Genomic DNA, 17,014 nt, shown 5'->3' on the forward strand with positions numbered 1-17,014 from the left:
TGTTTGTGCTTATTTTAAAATTAATTTACTTCTTCGAATTACTGTGCCTATGACATTGATAACTTGATACTGAAAAATCATCTTTGAATACTAAACATATTGACAGAAACTAGACCCCAGAAGCCAACACACTTAATGAAGAAAGGGTTCTCAAAATCATCCATCCTGTCACCTAAAAATCAGCCAGAAATTTGGCTTCCAAATGGATCCAGGACAAACTTTCAGTCATCTTTACAAATTTGCTAGAAATTTTTCAAAGAGTCAATCAGGCTTTCAAGCTCATTAGTTTGAAGTTTTAGATTCTTGAGCCTGAGAGTGGCAAGTTAATATTCGTAAACCTCAAAGTGATGACACCTAAGCCTTTTTCCTAGGGTTTTTTTGAAAACCATAGGAATATTATTAGGGTAGAAGTTAGAAAGGACAGAAAATTGGAGTACTCTTGCGCCATATCTAGATCATCTTGGCATGGTCCAAGCTAGCCCAGCCTATTCGCATATTAGGCTCGATTTTAAGGAGGACAATCATCATCAAACTATAGGCATCTCACTAGACAATCAGAAAATTGTACACTCAAATATTAGTTTCGATCTTCGGAAGTTGGTGGATCATCCAGTATTCTTTATCCGATGATAAAAATTATTGGAGAAGAGGGTACATGTTAGAGGACTGGGTTCAAAGAGTAATCAACAAAGACAACTGTGTATCATTACATATACCTTTCTCAAAACCTTTTAGGAACTGCTGTATTTAGGCTTTGTTCTCGTAGCTCTTTACTCTCAAGAACTGTGGAATAATTGTTTCTAATAATGAGGAATCATTTATCTGGTGTAAAGGTTATGGCTATTGCTACTCTACCCTCCGAGGATGACGCCAAAGAGGAAGAAAGCGTAGATGCAAGGCATAAAGGGAAAAAATGAAAGAATTAATTTTTTATATACAGACAGTTTATACATTTTCATCAGTAGATACATGATACATAATTTGAATTTAAATTTGAAATTCAAATTTTACAAATGTGTGGTGTAGATACTGTCAGTCAGTGTATATAAACTTTACTTAAAAAGAAAACTGCACATCAAGGATTTTGGTGAAACATGCAAGAGTCATAAGAGGGAGTGAATCATTTATGGTATGATATTTTGAAGCAAACAATAAAGTCAAAATCACATGTGATTCATAATTTGAATAGTGGATAGCTTTATTTTGTAGCCCTCACAGGGCAGCTCGTTTGGTCACGGTTGCTTCCTTAAAGCCGTTGTCCAGCCTCCCGCAAGGGTTTGAGTCCCGTGGTTAACGTGTTCGGGGGGATGGAGCCTCTCCTCCCGGGCCGGAGTGGGATTAGTCGGGCCCCGTAAGAATTGACCCGGACACCCACTCCGTCAGAAAAAAAAAAAAAAAAAGATAGCTTTATTTTGTAGCTTAGTATTCTAGGAGTTACGTACCAAGGTATCATGCCATTAAATATTCCAGTTCTTGACTAGTGGAGTGGAGTATATACATGAAATTCAGCTTTGAACATGAATAAAGCTTAGGAATCTTAATTATATACAATAGAATGCAATTATTAATTGTCCAGATATCACGCCTCCTGACCAAAATAGTCGTGTATTGGCTATTCTTGACTACAAGATTTAAACTGTATCAACCAAATTAATTAATTAATAAAAAGAATGCGTATCCTGCTGCTTATAGCAAAAAAAAAGGGGGGGGGGGGTTTTCAAGCCGCAAACAAAGGAAATCTTCCCTCATATAGAGTTGTGGAAAATGAGTTTAATGCAAATATATATATTCATTTATTTATTTACTTTAAGTGGACTTCCACTACTCTAGCTGGGGTAAGTTATAAGTAGATTATGTAATTGTATACTTTGAGGTAGATTTTTTAAAGTAGATAATTTTACTTTAAGTACCGTATATATATAAGAGAGAGAGAGAGAAAGAGTTGGATTTTGAACACTAATGTCTAGTCTAGTTTCTTGTGGCCATTTAATTTTATGGCTCTTCGGTTGTGTTAGAAGATGGTGCAATTTTGTGTTGTGTGGGCGAAAGGGTGAGGTAATGAGAGAATCAGGGCAGTTTTAAGGGTTTAGAAGGCAAAAATCACTTTAATTAGGCAATTTGGGCAGTCTGGTCATTGGCAGCATGGGAAAGTTTAGAAGCTTCTCTTTTCAATTAGTCTACTATTCAAGAATAATTTCAGTCCCCAAAAAAGCAACACATATATAGACACACACACATAGTACTAGCATTATTGCAAGTATAAATTCCTTCTCTTCCTAAAGTCATAGTTATCACCAACTCTTACAAATTCAAATAAATTTGTTTAATGTGTCATCAACATACATTGATTAACAAGAACTCCTTATATATGTGTATGTAAGTGCGCACAAGGTTAAACATAAATAAGGATAGAAACATTAGTCAGATGATCGTAAGACTCTTGTTTTGACTCTGAAACCTTTCCTTTATAAGGCTTGAAGTCTCTTTTAGACTCGGGGAAAAAAAGAGAGAGAAACAGAAAGAACGTATTTACTTGCCACAAAATAAGAGGAAATCCAGAATGCGTGGGTTCCCGCTATGACCACTGCAGTGATCATCAGAAGAATGGCTACTTTTCTTGAGTAGCCATAGGTGATTTGAGAATAATATTGAGAACCTGTGGGAAGAAATAAAGGCTCAATTTATCTATATGATCTATCTACCTTGTGCAAATTCTCTGGGTTTTCTTAAGTTTGTTGCTGCAAAATGGAATAGTCACTCAAGACTCAAGAGGAAGATTATATTATGTGTTTCTCACATGTTTGACGGACTTTAAATGTAAGTTAAGCTTCTAGGAAAGGAGGAGAACACAGCTCCGATTGAACTCTGTCTCCTAGCAATAACTTCTTTTTTCCAACAAAGGCTTGCGAGCAAACAAATTAAGTTATGCAAATAAAGGGACAAAAATTAAAGCATGGATAAATTGCTAGTTTGGTATAGGACACTTTATCAAAAGAAATTAAATAAAATAACTAAAAGAACTATTGATAGTTATGTTTGGGAGGGCTAAAGTAATATAATTTAGTTGACAACTAAAATTATAAAAAAGGAATTTAAAATTTTAACAACTTTTGTGGGGGGGGGGGGGGGGGGGGGGGGGGGGGCAGGGTTACCCTTGCACGTCCCCCATTATGTCCGTATACGATCGTGGTAATTGAGATTTTGAAAAATAGAAATCTATATTCAACTCTCATTATATGCTAAAGTTTTTCTTTCACTATGTGTGGGTTTATTTTGTAATATCATTGAGTTGTAATTCCCATCGTCTGTGAGTTAGTTTTTGATTGTATTACTTCCACAATTATAAAATTTTTGTAATTTTGTATATACGAAAAAAGAAATACTACAACCAATATTGCAAATATACACAGTCCATCTCCCCCTAAAGTCATAGTTATCATCTAACTCGAACATATGGGAAAGACGTGAGGAAACATGCTCAAGAATTTCTCAACAAATAGTGATTAGGCTACATTAATATTTGATGATTACTGGGGCAGAAATGGTAGAGACCCTTTCCCAGTTTCTGAAAAAAGAACTCGGAGCTACAAACTACCATGGCAAAGGCTTTAAGAAGAAAAAAAAATGAACCCTACCAGGGACAGTAACCAGAGTTATAATAGAAGGCATATTAAACCATAAGCTAAAGCACAAAGTAGAGAATGTTCCAAATTCAGAGTTAAAAACAAAAGAAAACGTGCACAATTTCACATCAAATCCAAGCTGAAAGTACCAATAATTCGTCTAAATATATAATTAAGAATTAATCCCTTATATATTATTAATATATACACTATTTGTTAGATACATGACACACGTGTAAAATTTAAAATCGAAACTTAAATTTTACGTGTGCCATCATGCAAGCAACCATGATAGTGTATATATTATTAGTATATATAAGATTAACTAACTTATATAGTAATAAAAGAAAAAAAAAACTTAAATATCACAACTGCAAACTAGTCCTCAATTATTTGAGACGTGATCTATGAGGCGGTACTGCTTTTCTTCTATGCCTTCTTATAGGAAGGTGGGTTTTCCGGACTTCTTGGGTGTTATCCTTGACCTCTAGGCCATTGTTTGGCGGTGGCGGATCAACTTCACCATTGAGAAAGATTCCTCCTACGGACTCAACCTGCAGAGGAACAAAATTATTCTGTAATCAATTTTAACATTCCTAAAACGTGTAAAAAAAAAAACACAATTCCTACAACATAATCTCAAAAAAAAAAAACAAAGATTTTCTTACTTTGCAGGCGATTGAACAAAACTTGTATGCTGGATCCATGATATGTCCTTCACATATCTCACACTTTTGGCCATTCTGCACCGCCTTGTTTGCTTTTGCATGCAAAAAGAAAATTGGCCTGGAGTTAACTATGAAGGGCTGTATGCCATCAGTATCCATATCTTCCATTATATCATCTTTTGGCACTGCTACCTGTTTAGATGCTTTGTAAACCTGCAACATGATGATAGGTAAAAGATTACTCAAACCTGAAAGATGGTGAAGTACATATCTTCAAAACAATCAATATGTTGAAATAAGGACGAAACATACTTGCAAAACATCATGATTTTCATGCAAATCTCTGCAACATTTTCCGCAAATCGGTCCATCCATACAGCTTTTGCAAAAAACTGTTTTCCAACGATGGCCTTCTATGTCACAAGTATCATTGTCTCCATAGAAATTTGCTTGAAGCAAATTTTTCATCCATAGTGGTTGAGCTCCATGAGGTGGTGGCATGATGACGACCCTTTTCAAAAATTTTGCAGAACGAAAAGAAATAATCACAAACTAACTAATTGTCAGTTCTCAGAACCTTGAGTTCAATGAAAGTGTAAGAGAAGAAGTAGAAAATTTTCTGTTCTTTTATAACTGGTATATGCCATAAGTTTTTGGGAAGTTAAGAAGAAATTGGAAGTCTTTCTATTTGTTTACAATTATTGACTTGTGTCCAAAGTATAAAATAATTGGAATTTTACGTATTACCAAAACTGATTTTTGAGTGTAATATAGAAATTGCTAATTTGTTTCCACTATGTAAAATTTCATTCTCAAAAGGAAATAATACTATAATTGCACTCTTTTTTTTTTAGAATAATAATTCGGTTACTGAGTATGGCAAGCTTACCTTGCATGGTGTTGGACTGATTCGTTTTTAGGCATCCTCCAAAAAAAAAAAGGTAAAAGAAACCATTGTTAGGACCTTAGTAATCAAGCTTGATCTAATTAGGAATCTTTAATATAAGAAGTCCTTGTTGGGACCAATTTCGTCCACGTCTACTTGTGGTATTTTTTTTCTAAAAAATTTTTTTTTTTTCCCTAAAAAACTTTTTCTAAAAAAAAAAAAGAAAGTGTGCACATAGGCACCAATACACCATTAGGAAACTTTTTTAGAAAAAAAAGTTTTTTTCTAAAATTTTTTTTTTCCTATTGGTGCCTATGTGGACACTTTCTTTTTCCCCTTAGTTTAGGCTTTTAAGAACTTCTTAAACTCAAACGTTGCCAAATAATTAAAGGTTACAAACCTATAAGAAAAAAGTAACAATCACAATCATTCCATTAAGTATCCTGTATCGCTCTAAATAATATTTAAGAAAATGTTCTTGGAAAATAAATCATTGCTTTGTCTTGGTTATCAACTTATTTCTTTAAATTAACAAATAAAAGAGTTAAGATTGTAAAATCTGTAAAATTAGTCTAAATGTTTACCGGGTTTGATTTTTTTTTTTTTTCGCGTGACGACACATCTAATCTAATCGAACCTACTATCAGCTGAGTCGAAAGAACCTGATGGGGACTGAACCACCATCAGACCAGACGGATGCACCACACACCCGTATGAATTTAGAACAATCATCATATAAAGACACATTGATGGGAGACAAGATTTAAACTCTTGACTTCCTACCCACAAATAATGTGGCGGCCAACTTCTCTAGAGGGAGTTGGTTAAAGGGTTTGGTTTTTGTTGGTTTTTTTTTTTTTAAAAAAAACAAATACTATCACATTTAAAGTCATAAACTATCTCATTTATTGCTTTCTTGATAAACGGAAATACATATAAGAGATCATACACCATGATACCATCTCACAATACAATTAGAGACAAAAAAACGAGAGAAACCATGGCCAAACAAGAATGCTATGAAACTTGTAGCAACTTTCACATTGCTTGCAGCAGTACTTAATAGTTTCAGCAGAGCCTCAAACATCATCTTCAAGGATTATCTGCACTGTAAAATGTTATCTTGAATGTAAAGATCAGCCAGGAAGAGTTGTGTGGGAGAAAGAATGCTTCAAAAAGTGCATTAATCAAGGTTTAGAAGCCGTCTCTAATTGTGCATCCGTCTGAACAAATTCAAATTGCAAAGAAGTTTTCATCAACCTCAGGTATAAATTTTTTACTCTTTACACTAATTATGCTTGTAGTACATGCAATGAAAGCCTTGCCCGAGAATGAGAGTGTTTTACTTCCAAAGAAAAAGAGAAATCCTATTGCCAAAATGTTTTATGTAGGATTTCACTATCTATGCAGATTTATCCAAATTGGAAGGATGCGAAATTTCCTGCCATGAAAACTGCAGTGATAATCAGAAAATTGTTCAGCAGCCATGGAAGAAATATTTAAGGATATCTTTGGTGAAATATATGGGTATGGATTGAATGTATTCCAGTTGAAGAGCAAAATAAAGGAGGTGACTACTTGGGTTTTCCTGATCAATGATCACCTGGATGCGGGGCAAGGTCTGGTGCGGTTGCACGTAAAACTACACCATGCATTTCACGATCCAAATCGGATTACATCAACAAAAGAACTTACTAACTACCAGGGCAATGAATTCATATACCAACTTCGAACCATCACACGCTCTGGAACATATTAATGCAAGAAAACGTAAAGCATGGAAATTCAGCATAATCAGTGTCTTAAAAGGTTAGAGATGCTATGAATCAATGGGATGTTTCTCAAAGGACTTTAGATACTAATTTCAATCAGATGGTTTTGCAAGTCATTCATACAGCCATAACTTTCAGGCCCTCAAAAAACCCCCCTGGGGCAAAGGTTTAACTAGATCAAAATATTTTACCATAACAGACGTCCACCCAAAGCTAACATGTCTTGAACAAGAGGGCCAAGCTGTGATTTTTAAGCATCCACGGTAATTTTTGTGTCAAGATATGAGAATTCTTCAAAGAAGGACTTGAAGTGCTCGTATGAATGTCTCACGTCATCAACCGCACACATTTCCCTTATGCTGTGCATTGAAAGTTGAGGTGCTCCAACATCAACCGTTCGAATCCCCAATCCACTAGCCAAAATGGGACCAATGGTTGAACCACAAGGCATATCGTTGCGAACCACGAAATCCTGCATTGAATGTTTTTTAGAAACTTATAATTATGGCAATATAATCAGACTACTTGTTTCAGATGCCACCTAGTAGCAATGCTCAATATTTTCACATTGAAATTTGTTACTAGAGTTGTAACTACATACTTGAGATCAAAAAATCATGTTCAATAGCGAAACAGCTTGCCATATATCCACTTAATACTTTAAATTGTAGAAATTGGGTTGCCTATATATCTTCTCATGTCCATTAGGATGCCCTTATTGCTTGGTAACTCAATCTGAAGATTCAATTAAGGTTCTTTCCATAACTACCTAGCAGCTTCTACTAACATGATCTTTCAGAAATGTTAGTTTTCTCAAAGTTCATGTGCATAATACAAACTTAAAAATAGGCTTTCATAAATTGGATGACTTCTTAAAGTGATCCCTACTGCTACTTCATCTGCTGAACCACTGACAAGCATTTGTATGATTACCTGAATAGGTAGTTTGTGCCTGGCTGCTATTTCCCTGAATATAAAAGAAGTGACTGCATTTGTTGCATAACGTTGATTTGCATTATGCTTGATGACAAGGCCACCGTGCAATTTAGGCTGGTGGTTTTCTTCATGCTTATCCTGAAAAAAGAAACTAGTCACATAAAAGGGCAACAACTACCTAGATAATGGAATTTAACCAGGACTACAGAAGCAAGCATACCATATAATTAGGATGCAGAGCATGTGCCATGTCAGCAGACACCAAGAAACTCCTCTGGATTGCTTTTGTTACTAACTGAATTGCAGTCATGTTGTTGCAAAATATGAAAAAGTCAGCGATACAGAAAAAAAAAAAAAAAAAAAACCTTCTTCAAGCAATTTTTACAATAAATAAAAGGTAATGAAGGCATGCAACTTTCACAACATCAAAGGAAGAGAGCAAACAAGTCAAACATCTATGCTGTAGCTACAACAATTAGCAGCTAGAGTTAGCATTTTAGAATTTCCCAGTAAACAGATTCTTGCTGGAAAAACTTGATTTACCACATAGCCTCAGCTAAGATGAGGGCACAAACACATGAATTACCAATGAATTAGTTCATCTTTTGACAATTTTGTGTTGTGCCTCCAACCCTTTTTAAGCAGCAGTGGATGTAGAGAAATGGCAGAAGAATTTCAAGTGGAAAGACCAAGCTACAAGAAAATTCATAACGAGAAAAAGTAATTTGGTCATTCTCCTGGTTGAAAATTCAAACAAAAATGGAAATATTTGTCCTTAAGATATGCTCACAGCTTGAAAAGTGAATATCCTTTTTCTATTTTTTCACACCAAAATTCTATGAGAAAAGACAGAAATATAGACTACTGAAAACAAATATAAGTACACAAAAAAAAAGAGACGACTATTTGAAACAGCAAAAATTGCAAATACATTATGCTGCAACTTGGAAACTATTCTGTGTATCAGCATGGTGATGACATCGAAATCATAACTAGAAGGCTTCTGAATCATGAACCAAAGCTGACATGGAATTGAAGAATGCTCCAAATTCAGAGTAAAACCAGAAGACGAACCAAAAGGATATGAACTCATTTTACCTTCAAATCTGAGCTGAAAGTACCAGTAATTCGTGATAAAGCATCAAACATAACAGGAGATCCAGCTCCTTGTGCTGAGTCTGACCCAACCTCCTCATGATCAAATAGGGCCACCATTCTTACACCAGTCTCATTGTCAAGAGAACTTTCAGAAGATGTAGCATCAACCAGTGCCTGAAATTTGATGTCAAAGGACAAGATAGGAGAAAGCCTACGTAATTAAAAAGGTCAAAAAGTACTCATCTTACATCTCCATATATTTATATATCCATGCTATTAATGAAAAGAACCTAATGACTTTGAGTGACACTATAATTCAGAAACTAGATTTTTTTTTGAAGCACCACCCACGCATAGTGTTGCATGGAGTTTCTTTTGTTCTGAAACTGTATGTCAAATGACATGCAACATTTGAAAACTTGTGCCCAAAATATGGATATGCAAACAAATATTGCTTTCACAGTGAATAAGTTCAACAAATCAATAATATAAGAAAAATCAAAGCCGAACTTCCAAGCATCCCTTTTTTTAAGTTATAAAAACTTCAACATTTTTTATAGTTTGACGTACTAAAATATTCTAGCAAGACTAGTGAACAGAAGAAATTCTGAATTCAACTTTTTCCCCATCTCAGATGAAGAAAAATTGGTAGAATCATTTGATATGAATAAAACCACTTTCTGTGAGATATCAGCCAAAAGAGTGATGAGAGCAACAGGCATTAAAAGCTGAACGTATTTCAGATGCCAATGTAGGCTCCTTTGGAAGTATTCATGTATCCCAAGGGTCCTCGAAGCTAACTATCTCTTTTAAGATAACATCAAAAAACCATCATACCTTTAAAGAGCAGAATGACATGCAGAGATTATCTAGTCTTCCAGAAAAAACAAACTCCTTCATAGCCCCCGCAATAATGCTTGGTTGAGTATCACATGCTTGCAGCTCGAAATCACATATATCATCTGGCTCACACCCAACTTCATTTGCGAGAAGCTAAGCAACAATGGCAAAAGAAACAAGGAATATAAATTGGAGAATAAAAGAGTAAAAAGCTTTCAGTAATTAAAAAATTGCAAACAAAAGCTACAAACCAGATTTGCAAGTGGGAAAAAAACGAACGAAAGGAAAGTTGGATGTGATGTGGCTCACCTGCAGAAGAACAGAATGGTGCTTTTGGTGACCACTAGATGTCCTTCCAGTGGACTTCTTTGCATCAGTTGTAATTCCACCATCGACAAAACCATTCTCCGCAGCCACTTTATTCAGTTCTGCCTGCAATAATAAAAAAGATTGGATGATAATTTGAAATCAGGAGCACGTTCATTTATTTTTCATAGGTGTCTTCATAGCCCCATATTATTAATGCCACAGCTAAATGGAAGAAAACAAAGATGTATGAACTTGAAAACCAATATGACTAATTAATGATGCAACACAAAAAATATGCTGTCTGGACATCTAATATTGCTCTTTTCTAGCATACACATGATATTATGTGATGCAAGAAGAAGATTCACATAGGTGGTATAGTCATTTGCTTAACAAAAAATCTGATATTTAAGGCGAAAGCCAATGAATGGATCATTTGGGACAAAACTGACAGCTTTATGTGAAGAACTCAGAGAAGAAGCAATTTGTACAAATAATGAACCGAGATTAATGATACAAACTTCACAAAAATATTCTGTATTCTAATAATAGACTGGAATTCCTACTCAAGATAAAGATTCTATTTCTCCTAGACACTAGACAAAATAAGAACATTGGGATCCTGAATAACTAGAAAATGGGATACCAAGAAAATCCTGATAAAACTAAAAAAATGCTGCAACAGTGAACTGCACAACAGTAATCGTAAAAACATAGTTCCTGTTGTTATTTTAATTGATCTTGCCACTATGTTATGCAATTTTGTTGCCTTGAGAACACAGAGGCCATTATAATGTAGCAAGTGAAACATGTTTACTGCAAGCAGATAAGGAGGAAATGGATTAGGAACCCCTTTTTGGTGGCTCAACTTTCTGAACTGTTGCAGCTGATTATCAGAGCATATAACTATTAATGATGAACATGCATAGAGTGCATGTGCATGCCCCTGTTACTGAGTTTATTTTTGGGTTTGGGAGCGGGCGGGCGGGTGGGCGGGCCGGGGGAGCGGGGCGGTTGGTCTGTTTATGCACATAAAAAGGGTCTCAAACCTATTGATGGACATTAGCATCAGCCTGTTTTAGTTTCTCAAGTGACACTAGAAACTGTCCACCATGATAGTTTCCCGAGTTACAGGTGTTAATGTTAAAAGCTTCTATCGATGTTTTACAAGCCAAAAGCTTGAATGAGTATTCCAGCTTTAATATTAAAATAATGTATTATTACCTTGGCCAACTTCGTTGCCAATAGCCAAGGGCACTTGAGATACAAATGATTGAAATTTACAAGATTATTGATGCATGGAAAAATATATTTGCTTGTAAGTCAAATACATACCTTGATCAATGTAGCCAATACTGGAACAAGATGAACATGTTTGTTCACCTTAAATCCATCATTGACCTCCCTGCCCCAAAAAAAAAAAAAAAAAGAGAGAGTACGAAAGTATTCCAAGAGCACCAAGAAGAAGCTGAGAATATCTAGCTGATATTGAGAATTGCATTATACTAAAGGTACCTATCCAAGTGAATTGCCAGAGTAGGAATTCGCATTATAGGCTCCCCAATTTTAACAAGCTTATGTGAATAAGACTCAGAACCCTCTTTCTGCTCTCTTATAATCATCCTGCCGGCAACAGTTAAATCACGATCAAACCATGTGTGCCACAAACCACCTCCATATGTTTGTACACCAACTTCCAAATACCCACCTTTGGACACCTAAAGCCATCACAACCCAGACTAAGGGTTAAACTCAAAAATCTAATTCTAGATTTCAACTCAATTCATGGGGCAATTAAATACATGTGTAAATCAACAAACAAAAAAAATGATAACCTTTGAAACAGGCTTTAGTTTCAGACACGGACTGTCAGTATGAGCACCAACAATCTGAAATCCATTACCAGCAACGTATCTACAAAATTGCAGCAAGTTAAACACAACTCACTTGAAGTCCCAAATGTACCTTGTCATCGGCTAAGTTTAGTTCAACCACCCTTTAAATAGATTCAGAAACAAATGTAATCACTGTTAGGCACCAGCCCCGACTAATACATAGAAAGTATATCTAGTCCAACTGTTCAAACAACTAGTACGGTTTAGAAGAAGCTACAAAGTTCATGTACAACCCAAATCCATGACGCTGTAGAAGTCTAGAATGTTTAGGAACTTACCTTTTAACAATGACGCTTAACTTCTTTCCCTAACATAATAGAGACTCAACCCAACATCCTAAAGAGTCAATAAAGACTTGAAGACACAATTCTGGAAATTTTCAGCAACTAAAAGACCAAAATACCCCTTAAGGCCTAAATGATAGAAACTTTAAAACTATGATGAACATAACAAAAGACACTATTCTTGTACCTAGCTGAAGCTTGAGGGAGATATTAGAAGCTTTAATCTCAGATTTCTTGCAACTCTTTGTTGACTGCATCACTACGAATGTGTTTGGATAGCAAAATTATTCTAAATATTATTTTGCTTGCATCATGAACACAATTTCCAATCAATTTTTTATCTTCTCAATCACCTTTTTATCTCACATACATAACATCACCAAATGTGCTACAGTAATTATTCCAAATTATATTTCAAATAATATCCTATCCAACAGCCAACAAACCCAAGCATGCATATTGCAGCATAAATTTACATTCAAGCATTGTGGTCTTAGCATGGCAAACAGGTAATTTATGAACTTATTCATTTGAGTAAACATAACCTACTCCTGATAATTCATCAGTGCAAACATTTGCATTTTCCTAGTAATGTAAACGAGGAGTAAAAACTACCAAACAGCAATTTTCAATTTAAAATGAACTCAAAGCAATTGAGAACCACCTTGACAAAGATGTCCATTGGTAAGGTGAAAACTTTAGAACAGCCGAAATAGTATGACTAGCAACATGCACACAATAAGCCATGCTCGAAGACAGGAATTTGTGTCTGGCTTAAATCAACTATATAATTCATACATCAAACCAAGAAAAGAGAAAAGAAAAACTTATATTACAGCTTTTGGCCATTTCAAAAAAAAGCTTGGCTTGATTGATGATGATTTCTTGAAGACCGACTATGTGATTTACCCCTTACTTGGCTTTTTTACTTCTTTTGGTTAATTCAAATTTAAAATTTGACGTACTGTATGGCCTTAGGAACATTGTTGTGTATAGTGAAACTTCCATTAGACTCCACCTTACTGTTCTCACTTTTATTTAAGGTTTATTCCCACATTCAAATTTAATATGCATAGATACATGTGTTAATTACAGACATAGAATTAATAACAATGCTCAATTTTATCTCCCATTGGATTTCTTATTCCAGTTATTTTCTATCTGTAATTATATTTCCCCTCCTTCAAGGCAGACAAAAAGATCAATTTTCTTTTCCTGACGTGGTTTCAACATCTAGTTTACCAAATGGCAAATTAAAGAGCCCAGAAAAGAGAGTAATCTTGATTGAAACACAACCATGTATACATCAATAGAATCATATATCTTCAAAAGAAATGAATAATTCAAGACAAGAAGAAAAAGCATACTTTTTACCAATAGCAAAAGCAACAATTGTTGAATAATTCCTAGTGAAGTAATATTTCTTTCCAGCTTTCAATTTCCAGTCCTCCCTCTCCAGTATTTGCTCATAACCTGCACTCTTCAGTCTCCTCTTTGCTTCCTCTAACAACAAAACCAAAAATCCACAAAAACCCATCAAGGAAACATCCTAAAAACGAAAAATTAAGTAATAAAAAATTCAAACTTCATTCAGAAACCCAATCTTGAAAAACTTTAGCAATCAGTACAAAAAATGACAATTTAATCTAACTTCCTATTATTCTCGTTTTCACTTTTAATTTTCAGAGAGGGTGAAGATTATTTACCAACTGCGTGAAAAGCTGTTGGTGAAGCGTTCAAGAAATCAACAAGATCGGCTGCCACCGAATTTGCCATTGAGCCTTCTCTCTGCTCTGTTTTTGGAGTGTACCTTGAGTGTGGGAATAGAGGTAATTCCTTTGTTCACCCACTAATAAATACCTGAGTGTGGGAATAGAAATTAGTACTATTAATATTTACTGATTAACCTCAAGGTATATAGTTAATTGCAATTTTCACCTCTAAACTATCACTGATTTGTAAATTGCACTTTAAACTATAAATGGTAGCATTTACCTACCTCATATTTTCTATTTTTAGCAAATTACTCAAATTGGTTAAAAATACCAATAGAATTTTAGGGCCAAAAAGTCCAAAAAATTTTAAACATGTTTTTTTTCAACAAAAAATTGATAACATCCTTAATGTATAGGAACAACAATGAGGTTGGAAAATCCACTCCCATCCTCACTTTATTGTCCTATCTTTTAACAATCCAACGCTCACCCAAACCCACTCCTCTTGCAATTATGGATTTCATACTTGTCTTTTAATCTTTTGTAATTTGGCCATTTTATGAATCGAGTTTTGGGCATTTAGAAGTTTTAGATACTTCGTACCAATTCAACTAGGGAAAAGAAAAAACTTTTGATTCAACTTAAGTCGCATTCTTTCATGACTAGACGCAACATTTTGGGCTGCTTACTAACAAATAAATCCAAATTATCCATAAATTGCTCATAATAGGTGTGTTCACTATGCATGTGAAGAGAGGAGAGAAATATTAAAAAAAAAAAAAAGTCTTTTGTGATATGTGTGGATGTTTGGATTAATCTGTCTTCCATCTCTCTCTTTCACCCTCGCCATATTAAAGGTTGGGAGAAAAAATATTCCCCTTATCTATTTCCGTTACAAAAGATTATTTCCGTCACATTGACACTTTAGTCTAAACTATGACAGAATTATGTATCGTTTTTTGAAACTATAGAGAAATCATATAAAAAATCATTAAATCACGGGGGGTAAAGTATAATTTTTCCTAAGTATTAAGTTATTTTCATTACAAAATAGGAAGAACAATTCATCGATTTTATCCAAAAAAAAATAACAATTCATTGATTTTCAACTGTGTTGAACAAAATGCCATAAACAAATGTTTAGAAGTAACTAAATCAGTGGTAGTTGAAGGGTGCATTTCATAGTTAACCCCATTTATTTTGTTTCTTCCTTTCTTTCTTTTTCCTTTTTGACGTCTGCTTGGTTGTCACTATGTCTCAATACAAGCGATTCAATACTTTGTTCAATGGAACCGTGCTACATTTCTCTGGAGCACAAAATTTATCTTCAAACTTTACCTTAGCATTCCTTAAATTTTAAAAAAAAAATGTATCATGTTGTAGAAGGAGACATAGATGGAGCAAGGTAAAATAATACGGAGACGACACCAGCATGTTGCAGGAGATAACAGATGGAGCCAACCACTCACTAAGACTAATCTATCTTTTTCTATTTTATAAAATCTAATCTATCTTTTTTCTCTTTTATAAAATAGAAGTTTGGTTGAATTTGATTCTGATCACAACTTTGAAACTATAAATCGTTTACATGGATCCTTACACATCGTTCATCAATATAGTTCTTACATCGGCATCAATGGAGATTCGAACACAGAATTCAAACACAGAAAACTAACCTATCTCGAGCTGAGATATAAAGCTAATGCACCGGAAAAGAACGGGAATTGGGTCTATTCTATGTGGCGAAGCATCCAAATATACTCACAGAGTCATCGTGTACCTTTTTTTTTCTTCAAAAGAAGAATACATTAATAATTACGATTATGCTTTACACTATAATTTGAAAAAAGTAAGACATATGTCTCGTTTTATTCTTTGTCCACAGGCTGACAAATCTCATGCCCCTAATAATTGATGAATATATCTCATCATAAGATAAGATATTTGTCATATTCTTTGTTCTCCATGTCTTTTCTTTAAACCTTTTGTCTCGCACCCGTAATTTCTCGTAAAGATATCTCGCACCAGAGTAAGGACTAATTTTTTTATACATTGACAGTAGAGTAATTTTTTTACGCTAACAGTTTTACATGTATACCACACGTGTATGATTTGAATTTTAAATTTGAATTCATATTATTATGTAACATAATCTGAACCTGTTAGTGAAAAAAAAAAATTAGGGTAAAATACACTTTACTCCCCTATGATTTAGCGATTTATGACATAACTCCCATATGCTTTTAAAAACTATATATAACCTTCTTATAATTTGGATTAAAATATTAAAATGACGGAAATGATCATTTGTAGCGGAACCCATGAAAATGTCGAAATTACTCTTGTTTAAAAACTAAAATGACTGAAATAATCAAAATATATAAATATAATATGCATGACACTCTAACTCCATATAGTTTTATGTTTTATCATATAACCCCCTTATGATTTAGTATTTTACTATATAACTCCCTTATGATTTTTAAAATATATTCATAACCTCCCGTGGTTAATAAATAATTTTCAACTTTACATAGGGATGCTTTTGACATTTTAGTTGATTCCATTATGAAATGTAAATTCCGTCATTTTGACACTTTAATCCAAATTATGAGAGGGTTATGTATAGTTTTTAAAACTATAAGAGGGTTATGTAAAAAAGTGCTAAATCACAGGGGTAAAATGTATTTTGGCCGAAAAATTATATACTAACCGCCTATAAAAAAATCTGCTCATATAGCAATATATTATCATGTTGTTTTGCAATGTTGTGCCGTTCTTGGTAACCCAACTTCTTAAAACTCTAGTGAGAGTATTTTGGTTGTGATGTTAGTTTTCTTACTTTTTTTTTTTTTCTTATCTTGTACTTGCAAGGTTGCAGTATAATAAAGTTAAAGGAAGCATAGGAATTATATTTTCATAATGTCAAGCTTGAGTACCAATTAAGAAAATCAAGAAATCCAAAGAAAGTTAGTCCTAATTACATTT

General features: G+C 34.2%; 2 protein-coding genes across 4 annotated transcripts; both read right to left on the reverse strand.

Annotated features, from left to right (window-relative positions):
* Positions 1-4,012: 4,012 nt before the first annotated feature.
* On the reverse strand, positions 4,013-4,792 carry LOC113718391 (uncharacterized). Its single transcript, XM_072072103.1, has 3 exons — positions 4,604-4,792; positions 4,292-4,504; positions 4,013-4,177 (listed from the first exon to the last, which is right to left on the reverse strand). Exons 1-3 carry the CDS (start codon positions 4,790-4,792, stop codon positions 4,013-4,015), a joined length of 567 nt encoding a protein of 188 aa, XP_071928204.1.
* A 1,267-nt stretch (positions 4,793-6,059) lies between these two features.
* LOC113719529 (probable aspartyl aminopeptidase) lies at positions 6,060-14,173 on the reverse strand. Of its 3 annotated transcripts, none has more exons than XR_011825376.1 (12): positions 14,018-14,173; positions 13,679-13,814; positions 11,968-12,046; positions 11,648-11,850; positions 11,468-11,537; positions 10,133-10,255; positions 9,821-9,976; positions 8,984-9,157; positions 8,106-8,180; positions 7,883-8,023; positions 7,141-7,421; positions 6,060-6,280 (listed from the first exon to the last, which is right to left on the reverse strand). XR_011825376.1 is itself a non-coding variant. In XM_027244748.2 (11 exons), the coding sequence occupies exons 1-11, from the start codon at positions 14,085-14,087 to the stop codon at positions 7,200-7,202; spliced, it is 1,449 nt and encodes a 482-aa protein (XP_027100549.2). In that variant the 5' UTR covers positions 14,088-14,173; the 3' UTR covers positions 7,013-7,199. The 3 variants fall into 3 exon arrangements, 1 of the variants encoding a protein (XP_027100549.2); XR_011825375.1 differs by having other exon boundaries at positions 6,060-6,285; XM_027244748.2 differs by lacking the exon at positions 6,060-6,280 and having other exon boundaries at positions 7,013-7,421.
* Positions 14,174-17,014: the final 2,841 nt, after the last annotated feature.

The sequence above is a fragment of the Coffea arabica genome, chromosome 11e (genome assembly GCF_036785885.1).
Source record: "Coffea arabica cultivar ET-39 chromosome 11e, Coffea Arabica ET-39 HiFi, whole genome shotgun sequence".
In the NCBI taxonomy this organism is placed as follows: domain Eukaryota; kingdom Viridiplantae; phylum Streptophyta; class Magnoliopsida; order Gentianales; family Rubiaceae; genus Coffea; species Coffea arabica.

Bases quoted from the DNA above. Each gene is read 5' to 3' on its own strand.
- LOC113718391 (XM_072072103.1), bottom strand. From the start codon at position 4,792: ATGCCACCACCTCATGGAGCTCAACCACTATGGATGAAAAATTTGCTT. The intron at 4,505-4,603 runs GTATGTTTCGTC...ATCATGTTGCAG, and splicing joins AAAATCATGATGTTTTGCAA to GTTTACAAAGCATCTAAACA. The intron at 4,178-4,291 runs GTAAGAAAATCT...GTTCCTCTGCAG, and splicing joins TTTGTTCAATCGCCTGCAAA to GTTGAGTCCGTAGGAGGAAT.
- LOC113719529 (XM_027244748.2), bottom strand. From the start codon at position 14,087: ATGGCAAATTCGGTGGCAGCCGATCTTGTTGATTTCTTGAACGCTTCA. The intron at 13,815-14,017 runs GTAAATAATCTT...TTTTGTTGTTAG, and splicing joins AACAGCTTTTCACGCAGTTG to AGGAAGCAAAGAGGAGACTG. The intron at 10,256-11,467 runs GTATGTATTTGA...TTATTATTGCAG, and splicing joins TATTGGCTACATTGATCAAG to GCAGAACTGAATAAAGTGGC.